We start from the raw sequence: 16,267 nt of genomic DNA on the forward strand, positions 1-16,267 counted from the left end.
ACCATAGTTGTGGTTTGGTCAACAAAATCAATAAATTTCTAGCCAATCAGCTAAGCGGTTGTATCGTTGCAACCTAGCTCATGTTTTTTAGCCAATCGTTAAAAGCATGCGTCTGCGTTTCCGGGGCTTATGAGTTATGACACGTTTTCAGTATAGAAGGAAGGCACATTGAGATACGGTGCTCCGCGGTGTAGTGAATCCTATTCGCCTTAAACCCTGTCGATCGAAGTCGAACTCGGAACAGAAAGAAATCCCTTTGATGGGATTTTTGAGATCAGTGAAAGCTAGGGTTTTTCTATAAGATTTCTTCTTGGTTATCGAGAATGGCGCTCGTGAGGAGGTTTCAGACAGTTCGTTCTTTGTTGCGAACAGCTGGATCAAGAGAATCTTCCCTGTCGTAAGCAGTTCCCTTAATTTGATTGTTCTTCCTCTGATTGAGTTTCAGGAAAAAATGCGTAAATATGAACAAGCAAAACATCCAATTCCTATTGCTACGCTCTGATTTATAACTTAGATTAGCTGAAAAAGATTTCAACTTCATTTGTTTTCCAGTGTTCGGAATGAAAATGAGTTCTCTTGGACTCAAATTGGAGATGATTTCAGATTTGGGTGCTGGAGGAGCTATCATTCCTCTCTTTGTCACGGTAATTTTCTCATCTTGTGGATCGAGATCCCATTTCTCCATTGGTTTGGCTGTGAATTAATGCTGTTGAGTAATTTAGTAATGTAATTGACATGTCCAGCTCCTGACGCTCGTGGACAAAGCGTGTATTCACGCTTATATGAGAGCCACAACGCTAACACACACTTGCTTCAATCTACAACGGTAATCACCATTGGCTGTTGTTTTATTGACCATTTTTTGGTCTGATCATAGACATGATTTTTGTTGTCTCTTCTTGTGTTTCTTAGATTGCAGAGTCTTTCCCGTTTAGTAATGACAAAAGGTCTGCTACAACGCAAGTAAAGGCTCCACCTCAGCTACAGAAAACGGTGTGTTAAGTAACTCAATTTCAATTGCATTTTTGTTTCCAAATTTCAGTTCATTTGATGTCTCACGTCACTTATTACAATTGCAGGGTGCCGTTAGAGTGTCGATGGTAAGTCCTGGATTTGTTTACGAGCCCTATGCACTTCAGGAGAAAATCCCGTTTTGGCGGAGGTAAGTTTGGAATTAGACGAACCTTTTTGTTGATATAGATATTTTGAAAAACGCTGTTTCTAATGCGAAAAGAGTGCATTTTTTGCACTGTTCAACACTGGAAGGCAGAGCAAAGTTTTTCATCTGTAGTTTGTAAACTGCTTTCGTTTTAATTGTAGATGTTTCACAAGAAGCGGTTGGCGAAGAACGAAAGAGGATTTTGTTCGGGAGGTTGAAACATCTTCATGCTTTCATTATCTTAGATTGGAATATATATCCTGATCATATACTAATACAACGTCAAAACTCTAAATTTCAGCTAAGAAGTGCCTACGCTATCGCAAAGTTAAGAAAGACTGGGTACTCAAAGAATAAGTTCTACATAGAAGCACTTGAGTTATACAAAGAGGTATTCACTTGTACACTTGGTTATGGTTCTTACAGTGACAATTCTACGAATCATCTTGAATTGGGTACACGTGTTTTCTTCAGATTAACATTATGATGGCCAATGGTGACAAGAAGACAATAAGGAAAAACGTGACTGAAAGGATGTATTCCGTAAGCTTTCCAACAAATTTGAGCTTTTGTATTAAAAGAGAGAATGTGGTCAAGTATTATTCAATTTTGTGTTCTCTTTGATGTAGGCACTGAAGAACGAAATTAAACAAAGAGAAGCCAGTTGGGGTAGTGTTTACTGGGAAATGGTTGAACCGGTCATCAAAATAAAAACTTTACAAGCTCGACTGGCAAGTTCTCTAAAAAGCTTGATCTTTGTTTATACATTGAATCATGTTATGATCTAACCAAATACAGTTGTTGAATCTTAATCAACAAATCACTAGTGGATTTTCAAGCTCACCATTTTTTTTTCATCCTTTTGACAACTTATCCAGATCGGCATTGACCGCACGGACCTTAACAAAGCATTCATACAGCTGACACTTGAGTTTCTGACAAAGCAGGTCAGTGTTATCTTAAGTCATCAGTTTGATTCTAGTGCATTGAAGCTGTACTGAGAACTTGAGATCATTTTAATCTTCAGAAATTTGAAGCATATGATTCGAAAGGCAATGTAGTAGCCGGGGACAAGAAGAAAGAGGTAAAGTATACTTGAGTCATTCTTTCTCTTCGTTTTGCGATACGCATCAGGAGGAATCTTCGATTGTTTCTAGACTACAACTAATTGAAAATATTTTAAAAATAACATTTGGCCTAGATCGATAAAAATCTGATTCAACTTACTGGTAACCAATTTGGAAGTTTAGTAACGTTTCTTACCTGCAAGTGAATTATGACTTTATAAGTTTGTTGCTTCTGCAGATCCTTGTACGTGACATCTGGGTCTTTGAGAAGTCTCTATTTCATCCAGGAGCTTGCTGGCGACTCTGTGGCCGAATTAAATTGCAACATTCTGACAAAGAGTCTCATCAATTTCCTACAAAGAATAAAATCCAACCTGCCCTCTGATTTTTGCTGAGTCAGTATAATATATACGGTTTGGCTTTCTTCTATTTTTTTTTCTCTTGCAATTGAAGCCTGAATGTTATCTGATTTGGCTCTAGAGAAATCTACTCTACGATTTGCTAGGTCAATCATTGATAAGAGAAAGATCAAGCAATAAAATGGCAGCATGTTATGAGTAATCTCTTTGTAAAAACCTTATTGGAACCAGACTTTTTGTTTTGTTTTTGTAGTTCATTAACAGAGGCTGGTTTTGTTGCTTCTGTCGCTTTCTTTGATCTCTTCTACTTTAAAGTTATTGGTGGATGCTTAATGATCAGGCAACTAGTGTTACTAAGTATACTGTCTTTAAGGAGTCAAAAGCTGGGACCTTTTCGATGGTAAAGTTGAGTTGTGTTGTGATGGAGGGAAAAACATAAAGAAGACAGATTTTCTTATTTTTTTGTTTTCCAAGAATTTGTTAGTTTATATCACAAATTCACTTTGTACACAAACAAAGTCCTACAGATAATAAGACAAGTTTCAACTACTAACCAGTCTCACCTACCTCACCACTTCAGAAAACAAAACTAATGTTTTAAATGTTGCCAAAACAATGGTTAGAGAACAAAAAACTTTGAATTTTCTTTGATTTTATAATTTAAATAGATAGTGGTTCAAACTTCAAAGCGCATTCCTAAAAGATGATTAAGGGGGGTGTTATTCAATTATGGTTTTTAATAGAGTTTAAATCCATTACAATCCATTGTTATTCAATAATTGATTTTGATTTCTCTATAAAAATCCAATGTTATTGGTTCATGTATTTAGAATCTCTTCATTAATAGAGTTTGAAATCCTTTGTTATTCAATTAAAGAGTTGAATAAGTCAATTAAAATCTTATGTTATTCATGTTTAACAGATTCTTACAACTGATTTTAGGTGAAAGATTTTAACTGAATTTGAATATATTTTTATGTGTTAAATTTAACAATCAAAATCCAACCTTTTACCCTCAGATTTTGATAATTATAAAATTTAACACAAATAATTATTCACCTATGTTTTTTTCTGTCTTCCTTCTATGTATTAATCAATAAATACAACACTCTTTCATCCCTCCTTTTTTTTTCTTTTCCTTCCATTTCTCTATTCCTCACACTTCTTATTTTTCCCATTCATTTATGTATTTCTCTCTTTTCCCTAGTACATATCTCTTTCCCTTCTCTCTTCCCATAAGTCATCAAAGAAAAAAAACACATTTTTAAGAGATAAAAGTTCACAGCAAATGATTTTTTTTTACGTGTACATATGTGGTTTTAGATTGTTTTTTTCTTTGAATTTTTTAAATTCAAAATTTATTGAAAATTAATATGTGATTTTCTAAATACACATGCTAAATAACTTAAAATTTTAAACAACTCATATACATTAGATTCTAAATGAATTAAAAAATTTTAAAATCTAATCTATTTTAATCTAGTAGAGTTGATTTCAACATACAGATTGAATAACACCCCTAAGTTTATTTTCAACACTTTTATTAAAATCATTTGGTTTTTTCCTTTAGCTTTTTTAAATATATATAAATATTGCAGTCTGATAATAACTTCTTCGGTAGAATAATTGTTTTAAACTAAAATATAAAAAATTATTTGTCAGTTAAAATGAGATCTCAGATTTTCTTCCTAGAGGATTAAAAAAAAAAAAGTTAAGAAGTCGTAGTGATCTTTGTTTGACGGACATCTTTGGAGATATGCCTTAACGTGATGTGATCCTCCAAAAAGGCTTAAGGTTGCAAATGGGCAGTGGCTGCTCTTCTCTCTCTTACTCTTCTTCCACTTTCATTGTCACTGCGTCCTCTATTTCTTCTCCTTCCTCTTCTTCCTCTTCCCTTAAACTCAATCCAAGAAGCTTCCTTTCCCATAGCCCTCGAAATCTATCGACCCAATTAAGAAATCAGGCACCTTTGAGGTGTGGTAGATCCCTGGAGATGGAATCACAGAAACCCATGTTCGATGTCGAAAAGTTTGATGATGAGTTTGTTCAGAAGCTGGTTTATGATGCTCTCGTTTGGTCTTCCCTTCACGGACTTGTCGTCGGTGACAAAACTTATCAGGTTAGTTGCGCCACTCAAGTTCCTGTCTTTTGATGCTCCAATCAGACAAAAGGAGTTTTAGTCATGTCCTCCAACTTGAGAATTCAAAACTGATAATCTGTATGAATCGTGTTTTGATGATTGATCATTGTCGTTCTAAATTGGGTTAATCTGATAATCACCATTTTGAAATTCTGCGTTCAGCTAATTATCCTGGTCATACTCATAGTCATACTTGATCTGAAACAAGCTCATATCACTTGTTATGGATTATTAGAAGAAGAAGGAATGTGGTTATGTTTTGATGAGAATTTTTATTACAGAAATCAGGAAAGGTTCCAGGGGTTGGAATGATGCACGCCCCAATTGCATTGCTACCGACGCCATTCCCAGAAATTTACTGGAAGCAAGCTTGTGAAGTTGCTCCCATCTTCAATGAATTGGTTGATCGTGTGAGCTTGGATGGGAAATTCATACAGGATAGTCTCTCCAGGTTCGCTAATCTGAAATCTCTATCTGCTTTCAATTAAGTAGCTGTTTCGCACATCTCGTCTCATAACAACCATGTCCTTTTGATTGATTCTCTATGTTGTAGAACTAAAAAAGCTGACATCTTTACATCTAGACTTCTCGACATTCACTCCAAGATGCTAGAAAGCAACAAGACAGAGGTCTTTTTACTTTATCTCTTGGTTCATGTTAATTTACATTCTTTGGTAACAATGTCCTGGTTTTCATTCATTCATTTCGCGTGTTTGTGTTCACAGGACATACGTTTGGGATTACACCGGTCAGACTATATGCTTGACGAAGAAACAAAATCACTTCTTCAGATTGAGATGAACACTATCTCGTCTTCGTTTTCCGGCCTTGGTCGTCTTGTTAGCGAGCTACACCAGTACGCACACCATCTTCTGAATAATCTGTTTTTTTGCTTTTCGAACTTTACCGCGAGTTTTCAGCTTAAAATGGTTTCATTTTTCAAAAAAAAAATATATTTCCTGTGTTTGCAGGTCATTGCTTCGATCTTATGGGGATCATCTCGGGCTATGCTCTGAGCGTGTACCCAGAAATGCATCCACGAGCCAATTTGCTGATGCAATGGCTAAAGCTTGGTTGGAGTACAATAATCCAAGGTTAGCCTTAGCCAAAGAACACGTTCTTGATTGTAATAAAAATCCTTGAAATCAAGAGCAAATGACCTACTTTACAAAGGTTTTGTTATTTTAAGATGGAATTTTTCTTTCTTTCAGAGCGGTAGTCATGGTGGTTGTGCAGCCGGAAGAACGCAACATGTACGATCAGCATTGGCAAAGCAGTGTTTTGAGAGAAAAATATCCTCTTTATTTTGCTTCTCCAGTTTTCGTGGATCAATCTCGACTTTTTAGCTTATATTTTGTGCATCCTTAACTTCAAATCACGCACAATATTGTAACCATCAGGAAGACTCTAGCAGAAGTCGAAAATGAAGGGCGTGTACAAGAGGATGGAACTCTTATTGTGTAAGTAAATTGTTTGCGTCATGGTTTATGAAGCATTTGCACATTGTTCTCAAAACATATGTTAAGAGTTTTTTGTTGTTGCAGTGGTGGCCAAGCAGTAGCAGTGGTTTATTTCAGATCAGGCTATTCGCCCACTGATTATCCATCTGAATCAGTAAGTAACCATCTTCTTTCCCATATGGTGGCTTGATTCTTTGAAAATATTCTCAATCATATTGTGATTTGAAGGAATGGAATGCTAGGTTGCTTATAGAGCAGTCCTCCGCAGTGAAATGCCCGTCTATAGCTTATCATTTAACTGGCACCAAGAAAATCCAGCAAGAACTCGCAAAACCAGGTGTTCTCGAGAGGTACATGGATCACCACTTGTCTTGCAAACTGAAGAACGGTTTTCAAATTTCTCAAAGGGGATAACTTTTTTAACTTCAAAACACGTTTCACAGGTTTCTGGACAACAAAGAGGACATTGCTAAGTTGAGGAAATGCTTTGCTGGGCTTTGGAGCTTGGACGATCCAGAAATCATCAAGAAAGCAATTGAAAAACCCGAGTTGTTTGTTATGAAGCCTCAGAGAGAAGGCGGAGGTTAGAAACCAACCGAGTTCCCTAGAGTCTTCTACTTTTCCCGTCATATTCTTCAGCGTATATTCTTGGATTCTTTCAGGAAACAACATCTATGGAGATGATGTGAAGGAAAATCTTCTGAGGTTGCAGAAAGAAGGAGAGGAAGAAAACGCTGCTTATACACTAATGCAGAGGATATTCCCAAAAGTCTCAAACATGTTCTTGGTGCGAGAAGGCGTTTACCATAAAGATCAAGCTATATCAGAACTGGGAATCTATGGTGCTTACCTCAGGTACAGAGTAGAAGAAGAAGAATTTGGTATGCTTTAATTCAGTCTCTACTTACTCTGTAGCATAATCTTTGAGCAAATGAAACTTGTAGGAACAAGGAGAGAGTTATAATAAACGAGCAGAGCGGTTATCTGATGCGAACGAAAGTCTCGTCATCAAATGAAGGTGGTGTTGCGGCTGGTTTTGCCGTCTTGGACAGCATTTATTTGAATTGAGATGGATCAAATTCACAATCATCCTGATTAATGTTTCTGCTGGTTTATTCTCTTTTTCTTCGTCTTCTTCTTGCCTTGTTAAAGATTTGTGTACTAATTCTTGAAGATCTATAAGACCAGACAAAGCTCTTGACAATTCTTTGCACAAAGCATATATGCTTCTTCTACAATTCTTCTTGGGCCGTGTAAGATGATCTCTACGTTTAGACCATAAAAGGATTTCAGGAAACAGAAATCTCAAGATTACTGTGGTGTTACAATTTAATTTAAGTTAAATATTATTCTTCATAAACCAAAAATGCGTAAAACGTAGAAGTAAAGTTAAAACGGTAAAAGATGTTACGTTTAGAGCTAACTAGCAAAGTTAATAATTACTTTTTGTTGTTTCAAAACAAATGCAATAAACGTAATTTTGTTGTCACCAGCAATAACATTCAAAAACAGTCGATTTCTATATAAATCTTTAGATTAGGAAGAAAAAAAAAAGAAGAAAACGAATTAAAATAAGAAGGCTTAAAAATAAATAATTACACACAAAATGGAGATTAAGACATTACTCATAGCATTTTCCATAATCACCACTTTGGTATCATTTGCGTATCCAAGTTTGGCCGCCCGAGAAGGTGGTGTTGACGACGAACCGTTGGTCCATTCCGATCGCGAGATGGATGCAGTGGAGGCGATATCGCCGGCTTCTCAAGATTACAATTATAATATGCTCGAGAATCTCCCATTCAAATATCTAACCTATCTCTCAAACTGCATTGACAAGATGGGGGACGGTTTTAAGAAATGTAATAACGATGTTATTAAAGAAATTCTTATGAAGAAACCTGTCGTCTCGAGACGCTGTTGCCTAAAGATAGTTCAAGCTGGAAAACAATGCTATGTGGAGATTAGAAAGGTGATGTTTCGATATTATCAACTCAAACGCTTTGCTTCTCAAGTTTCTTCTGAAACCCAAGATGTTTGGAACAGATGTTCTGCTCAAGTTCAAATTCCTCAACCACTTCATCATGATTAAATTTTCTTGTTTGAGCCCTTATATTGTAATATTGGTTTATATATGCCTTGGTGTATTATTCTGATTATATATAACATATTAATATAACTTCATCAGACTCACTGGTTAAGGTGGTATTTTACTATTTTGTGTTTCTTTGGCTTTGTTTTTTAGTCTATTCGTTAAACAAAATCGTATTTTGTGTTTCTTAGTTTTTTAGCCCATAAAACTGATGTTTTAGGTGTCAACATATATTAACATTTTAAATGACATAAAAGAAATTAGAAAACTAGTTGAAATATATTGGTTGATTCTTCATCGGTTTTAAAACCCATAAAACTGATGTTGTAGGTGAAAAATTATATTTAGAATTTGAAGGACATACAAATTATAGAAAATTAATTGTCGTGTAATATTGGTTGACGACTCGATCTCCCTTTTAAGGTTAAAGATCAAAATCTTGTTCTTTTTAGGTCGTGTGAGATGATCACTAGTTTGAAGCCATGAATTGAAAGGGATCAGATCGATCATGGAATCTGGAGTATATGATTATTAGGATTCTCATATACGTTATTTCACTTTAATTAGGGATATTGCATTTTCGCGATACACTAAGGGAGGATGATGAAAATGGAGCATTTTGTTTGAAATTAAACTTGCTCTAAAAACAAAGTAGAATGAGTTTTTCAATAAGATTTTGTAAATAGTCTACTTCATAATAACGAAACAATCCCTCGACTAATCGTTGTAAGTTGCAATCAAACGATTCAAACCTTTATAGTAGTTTTGAAATATGTATTTAACTACATAAAATAGCCAACATATGTAATTCGTTATTCACGTTTTCTTATTCATTTATAGTGGTGATTAGAGCATACGAACATGATATACATACAAAAATGCACATAATATAAGGAATATATATTACCAATAAATACCCGTAAATCCGATGCCTCTCCGTTTTGTGGGAAAGATAGCTAACAAGAAGCTAGCCACTGTCCCAACCATAACCCCAAGATACCTAATCAAGATCACCATAATACCACCCCAATCGTCGCCGTCGTTGTTCTCCGGGAGCAAACACCTCCGAAAATCCGAACTCTCTACGGCTAACGCCAAGAACACGACCACCGACACGAAAGCATGCAAGAAATCAACAAAACTCAGTTTGTATCTCCGTTTCTTGTCGGCCGTTAAGCCGGATTCAGGATCGTAACCATGCTCGTGGTCGTCGAGATAGTCGCTGAGGATGTAGAGGCCTTTAGCAGTGGCAACTCCATAGTAAATGCGGCCGTCTTCTCCTACGAAAGAGTCGGTGAAGGAAGAGAAGAAGCAAGCGGCGGCGCAAAAGGAGATGAGGGAAATGGTGAGGAGCTTGTTGAAGGGTTTATCGGTGCACGCGCCGCCATTGGAGAAAGATGGGATTAGGGTTTCGAACATGAGAGCAGTTCCGGTCGGCAAGAGTTTTGCGAAGTTTCCGGCCATAGGTAGAGATCTAGCGAACGCCGCCTCCATATGTCTCGTACTTTTAGTAGCTGCCTAGGGAGAGGGAAAACGTTTTTTGTATGTTTATATGGAGAAAATAGTGTTTTGTATGTCCTTCAATTCTCTATGTAATGCATGCGTGTGGATACGTTTGGTGCATCTTTATAAACGTTTCTTAAAGGAATGGAGTTTTTTGTTTGGTATCCCAAAATGTAATACATATACACACATTTGATTAAAATTTTTTTGGAAAAATTATTATAAGCTTTTAGTGAATGATGATTACGATGCATGGTCTACGATTATATTTTTGATTTTCTCATAACTAATCTCCACAATTATATTTTCTGCAGATATACAGTATATAAAAGGGAATAAAACAATTATCTAACGTATCTCCACGATTTATTTTTTCTAGATATTTTTTAAAAATGTATAATGTACGTTCTGTTATATATTGGCTATCGACTTTTGTTGGGATTGAAAAACAGACAAATGATGACACGATCATATTACGTCACACGCATCTTAACTCGTGACTGAAATCTTCTTATTTATTTATTTTTTGGGTAAAGATGCATGTTTTAAAATCATAAATCGTCACAAACAAACGTTCGCATGTTTGTTGAAAAAAACAAAAAAAAAAAAGAGAAGCGTTCGCATGTTTTGATCAATCAATCTGCCAACAAAGAAAAGAATCTACGTATGAAAAATAAAACGTACTAATTGGACAATGTGCATGTTCTATGAAATTGAGTCCATTAAGCTATATCTTGCTCGGTTGTACCTAACTCTTTTCGGTGACTCAGTCTTATAAAATATTTGTACGTGAATCTGAAATTAAAAGTAATTAACTAAATATATACACACTGAAAATACGGTCTTCACAAGACACTGACATGTTTGCAAGAGCTCCGTGGACCTTGAGGGATAGGCCAGTAAAACCATCACAAAAGATGCAAGAGATGGAGTGGACTGTTGTTAATAGTCGCGGAAGACGTGGTTGTGGAGGACGAAGTGTTAACAAGTGATTTCTCATGGAATATCTTCACCTGTTATTCTCTTTCTCTTTAAGTTCTATGTTCTTTTTTGTTATTGCAGCTAGACTAAGTGTAGTTTTAACCTCTTATCTAAGCTACTCTATCATCTGTGTATATGACCCAAAAAGGTCATATGTTTGTATTAATTACCTTGCATTAATATTTTATTTAAATACCCTTTATTAAAATAAGATTGATAAAATACGGTCACATGCTAGTGCCTAGTAGGCATAACCTCAGGCAGACTCAGGGCCGTGCCTCATGTAAAATATATATAAACAAAAACATTAGCATGCGTCCTCAAATTTATTAAAAAAATAACTTAGGAACCATATCTTAGGTATCCTGTGTTTTTGGGCTTGGTTTAGCAGGCTCTCAATACATCTTCAAGTCACAAGAGTAAAAAAAATGAAAATAGTTATGAAAAATAAACAGAAACTGAAACATAAAAAAATTAGGTGAACAATTTTCTCCGTTTATTTTTATTGCCGTTCGCTTTTTCTTACAGTTCACCAAGTCATCTATTATATTAAACAGAAGCATATTTAGTACTTGCTTCCAAACATTCCTAATTTTTTTTAAAGTGTTTCAAAATAATTTAAATAATTATTTATATTTAATTTCGAAAATTAGTTATTAATTTAAATATTTTTAGAGTTCCTTAAATATAGGTAATTTATATTTGATTTGATTTGATTAAAAATAATAAATCAGATATTAATTTAGATTTGATTTAAAGATTCTAATTTAAATAATTTTTATACTATTAAACATTTTTATCAAAAATATCTAGAATTTTTTTAAAAAAAATTCACATATGAAAAATAATGGTCATATTTGAAATATAAAATATTTATAATGATGTAAATGATATGATATTTATGTTGCTTATATAATATATTTACGATTATGATTTATTTACAAATTAATAAGAAAATAATAAGTAAAATTCAAATGTATAATTTAAATATTAAAAATATATTTTTTAAATTCATAGAACTAAAAATATATATAAAAACCGGGTTAAAAATATTTTGGTAACTAAAATCACTAATTTTGAATTATACATGTATATCGAAAATATATTTTCTATACAAAATCAAAACATAAAAAATTAAAAATTATTACATACACTATAATGTAGTTTGAAAAAACAGTTGTACACTCCCTTCGTTGATTAAATTTTAGAAAACTATAATGCTAAATAATACTGTTAATACATCTCAAACTTTTAACAAATAATTATATTATACGGTAATATGAACGAAAAAGTTAGAATTATGTTTTTATAATAGTTCATTATGAATTAATATTAGTGGATGGGTTAAAATTATATTTTTATAATTATAATTAATTTTAATACTATAAAAATATATCTAAACACAAAAATCAATATTTTCACTTATTAAAAAATATATTTATAAAAATAATTATATCTAAACTCAAAAACACAAATTATATTATAAAATTCGTTAAACAATAAAAAATATTCCCGTGCGGATGCACGAGGTTAGAATCTAGTTAGAAATAAATTTGATACTTTTATTTATTCTTCTTCTCTGCTTTTATTTCGTTTTTAATCATCCAAATTGCCGTTTTGCCTGAAACTACAACCACAAATATTATCACATTATGTTCTGGATTTATAAATGTCACCGAACAACACAAGAAGGCAGCCGTTTTGGAGGAAATATAAATATTAAAAAAATTCGAAATAAGGTTCATCACAAATTGTTATTCTTGGTAAGCACATCGGAAACTTAACTTTGTGCTTTTCATCTTCAAGAACAAAAAATGGAAAATGGCTAATCATGAAACCTAATTCAGAGAATTATCAATATTAAAACCCATTAACATTGTTATATAGTTTTTCAGTCAAGAAATAACTCCAGTGGTTGGTTACCAAGTAGCAATCTGGATAGTTTGCAAAGGTTTTTTTTTTTTGGTTAAAACGTTTTACATTGAGGTTTAGTCTGCGAAGTTAATGAGATGTAATCAGTTGTATGCAATCATTCTATCTGAATGTTGGAATCTCTGATAATCTAATTTCATCGATAATCAAGAAAATGCTTCCACACCACTGACCACACCGCTCTTTACGTTTTTTTTTTTATGTGACAAAAAATCCGCTCTTTCATTTACGTTACTAGTTACTAGTCGTTCTGTGCGTTACTAATCGCATCATTTAGTTTATTTCCTAACGGTGGACTAGAAGAACAGCATAATAATATCTTTAACTATTATATATATATATATATATATATTTAACAGAATAACTATTATATACAGTATATTGAACAAAGGTGGACCCTTATATAAACCATGTCAACCAATCCTGAATTCCTGATCGTAAATGTACTTCTCATGATTCAATAAAAATTTATCATTTATTGTCACGAAATAAGTGAACCCTAAATTTGTGGCGTCAAGCCAATTAAATTTATGGAAATCAAAGTGGGGCATCTTATTTAGTTATACAATATTTCAGAATGTATGTTAACAAAAACAAACAGTAGATATATCGATAAATAGACAAGATTGAAGCGGTCCCATCAGTTAGGTTTTGATCGGTGACGCGTAGTGAAAATGACATTCATAATCTCAATTCAAAAAATATTAATGGTGTTTTCTTGCGCTGTGCAAGACAAACGTGGTCCCTAATCCATAAAACATACCGTGAAGTGAATGGCATGAGGAGAATTGAAAATAGTATGATTTTGCGTCTAACCCTCATATATATATATATAGGCAAGTTTAATCAATCAATAATAAATTCTTCTCGATGTTAACCTGAAAGCTACCGTCGGTTACCAAAGTATTTTAGTTTCGACGAACATTAATTAATCTTATATGCCTTGACTTTGAGTGGCTTGGTCTTCCAGCTATTATAATTAAATTGCCAGTGAAGTAACTACATTTGGCATGCATGAGTAAGGCTCGGAGTGAAATTAGTTGGTGCCTTAGATAAACCAGATTTGATCATGTGAAGGCGTAGTAGTCCTTATCACATGTGCAATCGAAGTCGGAGTAATAAAAATATACTCTCTTTGTTCTTTATTAATAGATGTTAGGAGAAGAAAAATTGTTTCGAAAAGATGAATGCTTTCAATTTTCTATGCATAATTAGCTATATATTTCCTATTTTATCCTTGTTTATTTCTTTTCTATTTATGATAAAAATTTATGGGAAAATGTACAATAACTCATATCTTTATGTCTTCTTTATGTTATACATATGATAATAGAGTAAGTTTTTTATATTTCTTTTTCTTCTATGATTATGATGTAAGAGTTAAAATTAATATGTGAAAAAGCTTAAAAAATCATAAAAGAAAAAGTATTAATTAAGAGCCAAACATTTTTTTTTACCCTATTACCTTTGTATATCTCGAATCGGCGATGGAACTATATAAATGAACAAAATTCTAAAATGTTGCCAAAAAAAATCTTTTATACATGTACAAAATGACACCAGTATTAGTTTTAAAGTCCATTTTCATTACAAACAAAATCATTACCCTCAAGCTTCATTTCTAGGCCTTTTGACTTCAGATCCAAAACAATTTCTAAGAGTTGAGATCTTTACATGTGGGCCTCCACCCATTACTCATTATTGAATCTTTTTTAGTTTCATTTAATTCATATATTTCTCTCAGGCCAAATAATGAAGTTCGATTGCGTTTTGAAAGGTTTTTTATTTTTCTTTTTAGAAAAAGCAAGTTTTTGCTAATCCAGTTTTTAATTTTTTTTGCGATTTTTACGAAAAATTGTTGTTCTTTCTTTGAAAATCCTTAAAACCAGAAAAGACTTAGTTTTGAATTTTTGACTCTTTTTTTAATTCTTTAAAAATAGGTTAAAAAAAAAGGCTTTTTTTCAGAACCGAACGATACGTCAGTTTCCAGTCCCAAACTGTTAAAAAACAAAAATTATTTTTTTTTCCTTGTCTTTTGTTTTTTTTAGTCATTATCAGTATGTGAGATTTGGTTTCATTCCATGATTGGTTCGATACTTCGATATCTTTTTTTCTGTTAAAGATGATTGGTTCGATATCTCGTAGAACTTGCAAGATTTTTTATGAACTATGTAATAGTACAATATTTTCTCTCTCTCTCTCAAACATGTGGTGAGAATTCTCGTTTAACACCAAGGAAAAAATATATGTACATGTACATCTATGATAAATGTGTCAAATAAATTGTTTTAAAAAAATTTGCACAAAAAAAAAAATTTACACAACCGTGTAATTCAAAACCCGAGCATTAGAAAACCGAAGAAATTGAGAACTTCAATAACGAGTGTGTTGATTGGTTTATTAAAGTAGACACCTCTACACCATACAAATGACATATGAACCTTATTATGTGAACAAAACTATCAAAGTTGAGTAGGTAATGCATGTAAGGAAAAAAAAAACATTTCCCTTTCGATTGTTCTTGTAAATACCCGACTCAACAAATATTGTTACCCAAACATTACCTTCTATATATAGATATTGACCTTACTTTTCAATATATACATATGTATATGAGATTTCTATCATACGAATTACGAAACTACGCATGTGGCAGTGGTGGCGAATCAAGAAAATATTAAAATTATTTAGGAATGGTGATAGATTGACTATTTATTGATCATTGATGGTTTTTGTGGGTGTACATATGTGGTCACGGTAAAAAATAGTGATAAAAGATAGTAGTTATAGCTTTTTCTGTTTATCAACAACACATGCATTAAGAAGCACTAAAGCTAAGTCATCGTCAAATTAGTAGTATTTTAAATTTCTTTTCCTTCTTCATTTTGTATTGGTACTTCTGAAGATTACCCTAACTACTAAAAAGATTGTAAACAGTATAACAATAGGGAAGCAGAAGGCACGGCCCTGGGCACGGGGCAATAACACGTGATTCGTTACAATAGGTTTGATTATTACTATTATCCTCGGCCAACATTTTAAATGCGAGACCAGGACCGCTCAATCAGTTTCATTACGTGAACTTCCTTTATTACCATTATATGTTCAGAAGTGATTTATTTCACATGTAAATTACATTCTCTGCTTGTTAAAGGCTTCTACCGGTTTTCTATATTGGAAATGATAGGCTTGATTTAACTATGGTTTATATCAAAATTCATAAATTTTTAGTTCAAAAGTAATTAACAATAAATAAATAAATTTCCGTCTGTTATTGATCTTCTACATTAAATCTCTTTATATTTTTGATGTGCGACTTTCAATATTTTGTTTAAGTTTTTGGCATTTTTTATCATAACTATCGGAGCTATTGGTACATTGGTCGTCCACTTGAGAAAATCAGCAGCACTTGTCGGCAGGAAAAAAAAAAAGAAGCAATTTCTCTTTCACTCTTTTGTATTTTCTTGGTAAATTTTGAAACTGCATGTATCCTTTAGCCTTTTTTTCTTCTTATTATTATATTAAAAGTAAATTCTTATTTTTATTTATTTGGATCATGAAAGTAGACCTTGTG

General features: G+C 33.1%; 3 protein-coding genes across 4 annotated transcripts; 2 read left to right on the forward strand and 1 right to left on the reverse strand.

Annotated features, from left to right (window-relative positions):
* The first annotated feature begins 240 nt into the window (after positions 1 to 240).
* LOC18013217 lies at positions 241 to 2,787 on the forward strand. Its single transcript, XM_024151398.1, has 12 exons — positions 241 to 397; positions 553 to 644; positions 744 to 826; positions 913 to 993; positions 1,080 to 1,162; positions 1,321 to 1,372; positions 1,461 to 1,550; positions 1,634 to 1,702; positions 1,789 to 1,890; positions 2,038 to 2,106; positions 2,187 to 2,243; positions 2,465 to 2,787. The coding sequence occupies exons 1-12, from the start codon at positions 324 to 326 to the stop codon at positions 2,609 to 2,611; spliced, it is 999 nt and encodes a 332-aa protein (XP_024007166.1). The 5' UTR covers positions 241 to 323; the 3' UTR covers positions 2,612 to 2,787.
* Positions 2,788 to 4,339: 1,552 nt separating this feature from the next.
* On the forward strand, positions 4,340 to 7,472 carry LOC18013321 (glutathione synthetase, chloroplastic). Of its 2 annotated transcripts, XM_006394912.2 has the most exons (12): positions 4,387 to 4,704; positions 5,007 to 5,176; positions 5,279 to 5,354; positions 5,451 to 5,581; positions 5,697 to 5,819; positions 5,937 to 6,017; positions 6,105 to 6,185; positions 6,270 to 6,339; positions 6,414 to 6,535; positions 6,629 to 6,768; positions 6,848 to 7,040; positions 7,130 to 7,472. In XM_006394912.2, exons 1-12 carry the CDS (start codon positions 4,387 to 4,389, stop codon positions 7,251 to 7,253), a joined length of 1,629 nt encoding a protein of 542 aa, XP_006394974.1. In that variant the 3' UTR covers positions 7,254 to 7,472. The 2 variants fall into 2 exon arrangements, with proteins under 2 accessions (XP_024007192.1, XP_006394974.1); XM_024151424.1 differs by having other exon boundaries at positions 4,340 to 4,704; positions 5,279 to 5,581.
* A 1,708-nt stretch (positions 7,473 to 9,180) lies between these two features.
* Positions 9,181 to 9,771, reverse strand: LOC18013339 (protein DMP10). Its single transcript, XM_006394914.1, has one exon. The coding sequence runs from the start codon at positions 9,769 to 9,771 to the stop codon at positions 9,181 to 9,183; it is 591 nt and encodes a 196-aa protein (XP_006394976.1).
* Between the last annotated feature and the right edge of the window lie 6,496 nt (positions 9,772 to 16,267).

This window comes from Eutrema salsugineum, unplaced genomic scaffold (genome assembly GCF_000478725.1).
Source record: "Eutrema salsugineum unplaced genomic scaffold, Eutsalg1_0 scaffold_6, whole genome shotgun sequence".
Taxonomy (NCBI): Eukaryota; Viridiplantae; Streptophyta; class Magnoliopsida; order Brassicales; family Brassicaceae; genus Eutrema; species Eutrema salsugineum.

Excerpts from the sequence above, each read along its gene's own strand:
- LOC18013217 (XM_024151398.1), top strand. The coding sequence starts at position 324 with ATGGCGCTCGTGAGGAGGTTTCAGACAGTTCGTTCTTTGTTGCGAACA. Across the intron at positions 1,891-2,037 it reads AAACTTTACAAGCTCGACTG|ATCGGCATTGACCGCACGGA; the intron begins GCAAGTTCTCTA and ends CAACTTATCCAG. Across the intron at positions 2,244-2,464 it reads CCGGGGACAAGAAGAAAGAG|ATCCTTGTACGTGACATCTG; the intron begins GTAAAGTATACT and ends TTGCTTCTGCAG.
- LOC18013339 (XM_006394914.1), bottom strand. The coding sequence starts at position 9,771 with ATGGAGGCGGCGTTCGCTAGATCTCTACCTATGGCCGGAAACTTCGCA.
- LOC18013321 (XM_024151424.1), top strand. The coding sequence starts at position 4,387 with ATGGGCAGTGGCTGCTCTTCTCTCTCTTACTCTTCTTCCACTTTCATT. Across the intron at positions 6,186-6,269 it reads GAGGATGGAACTCTTATTGT|TGGTGGCCAAGCAGTAGCAG; the intron begins GTAAGTAAATTG and ends TTGTTGTTGCAG. Across the intron at positions 6,340-6,413 it reads CTGATTATCCATCTGAATCA|GAATGGAATGCTAGGTTGCT; the intron begins GTAAGTAACCAT and ends TGTGATTTGAAG.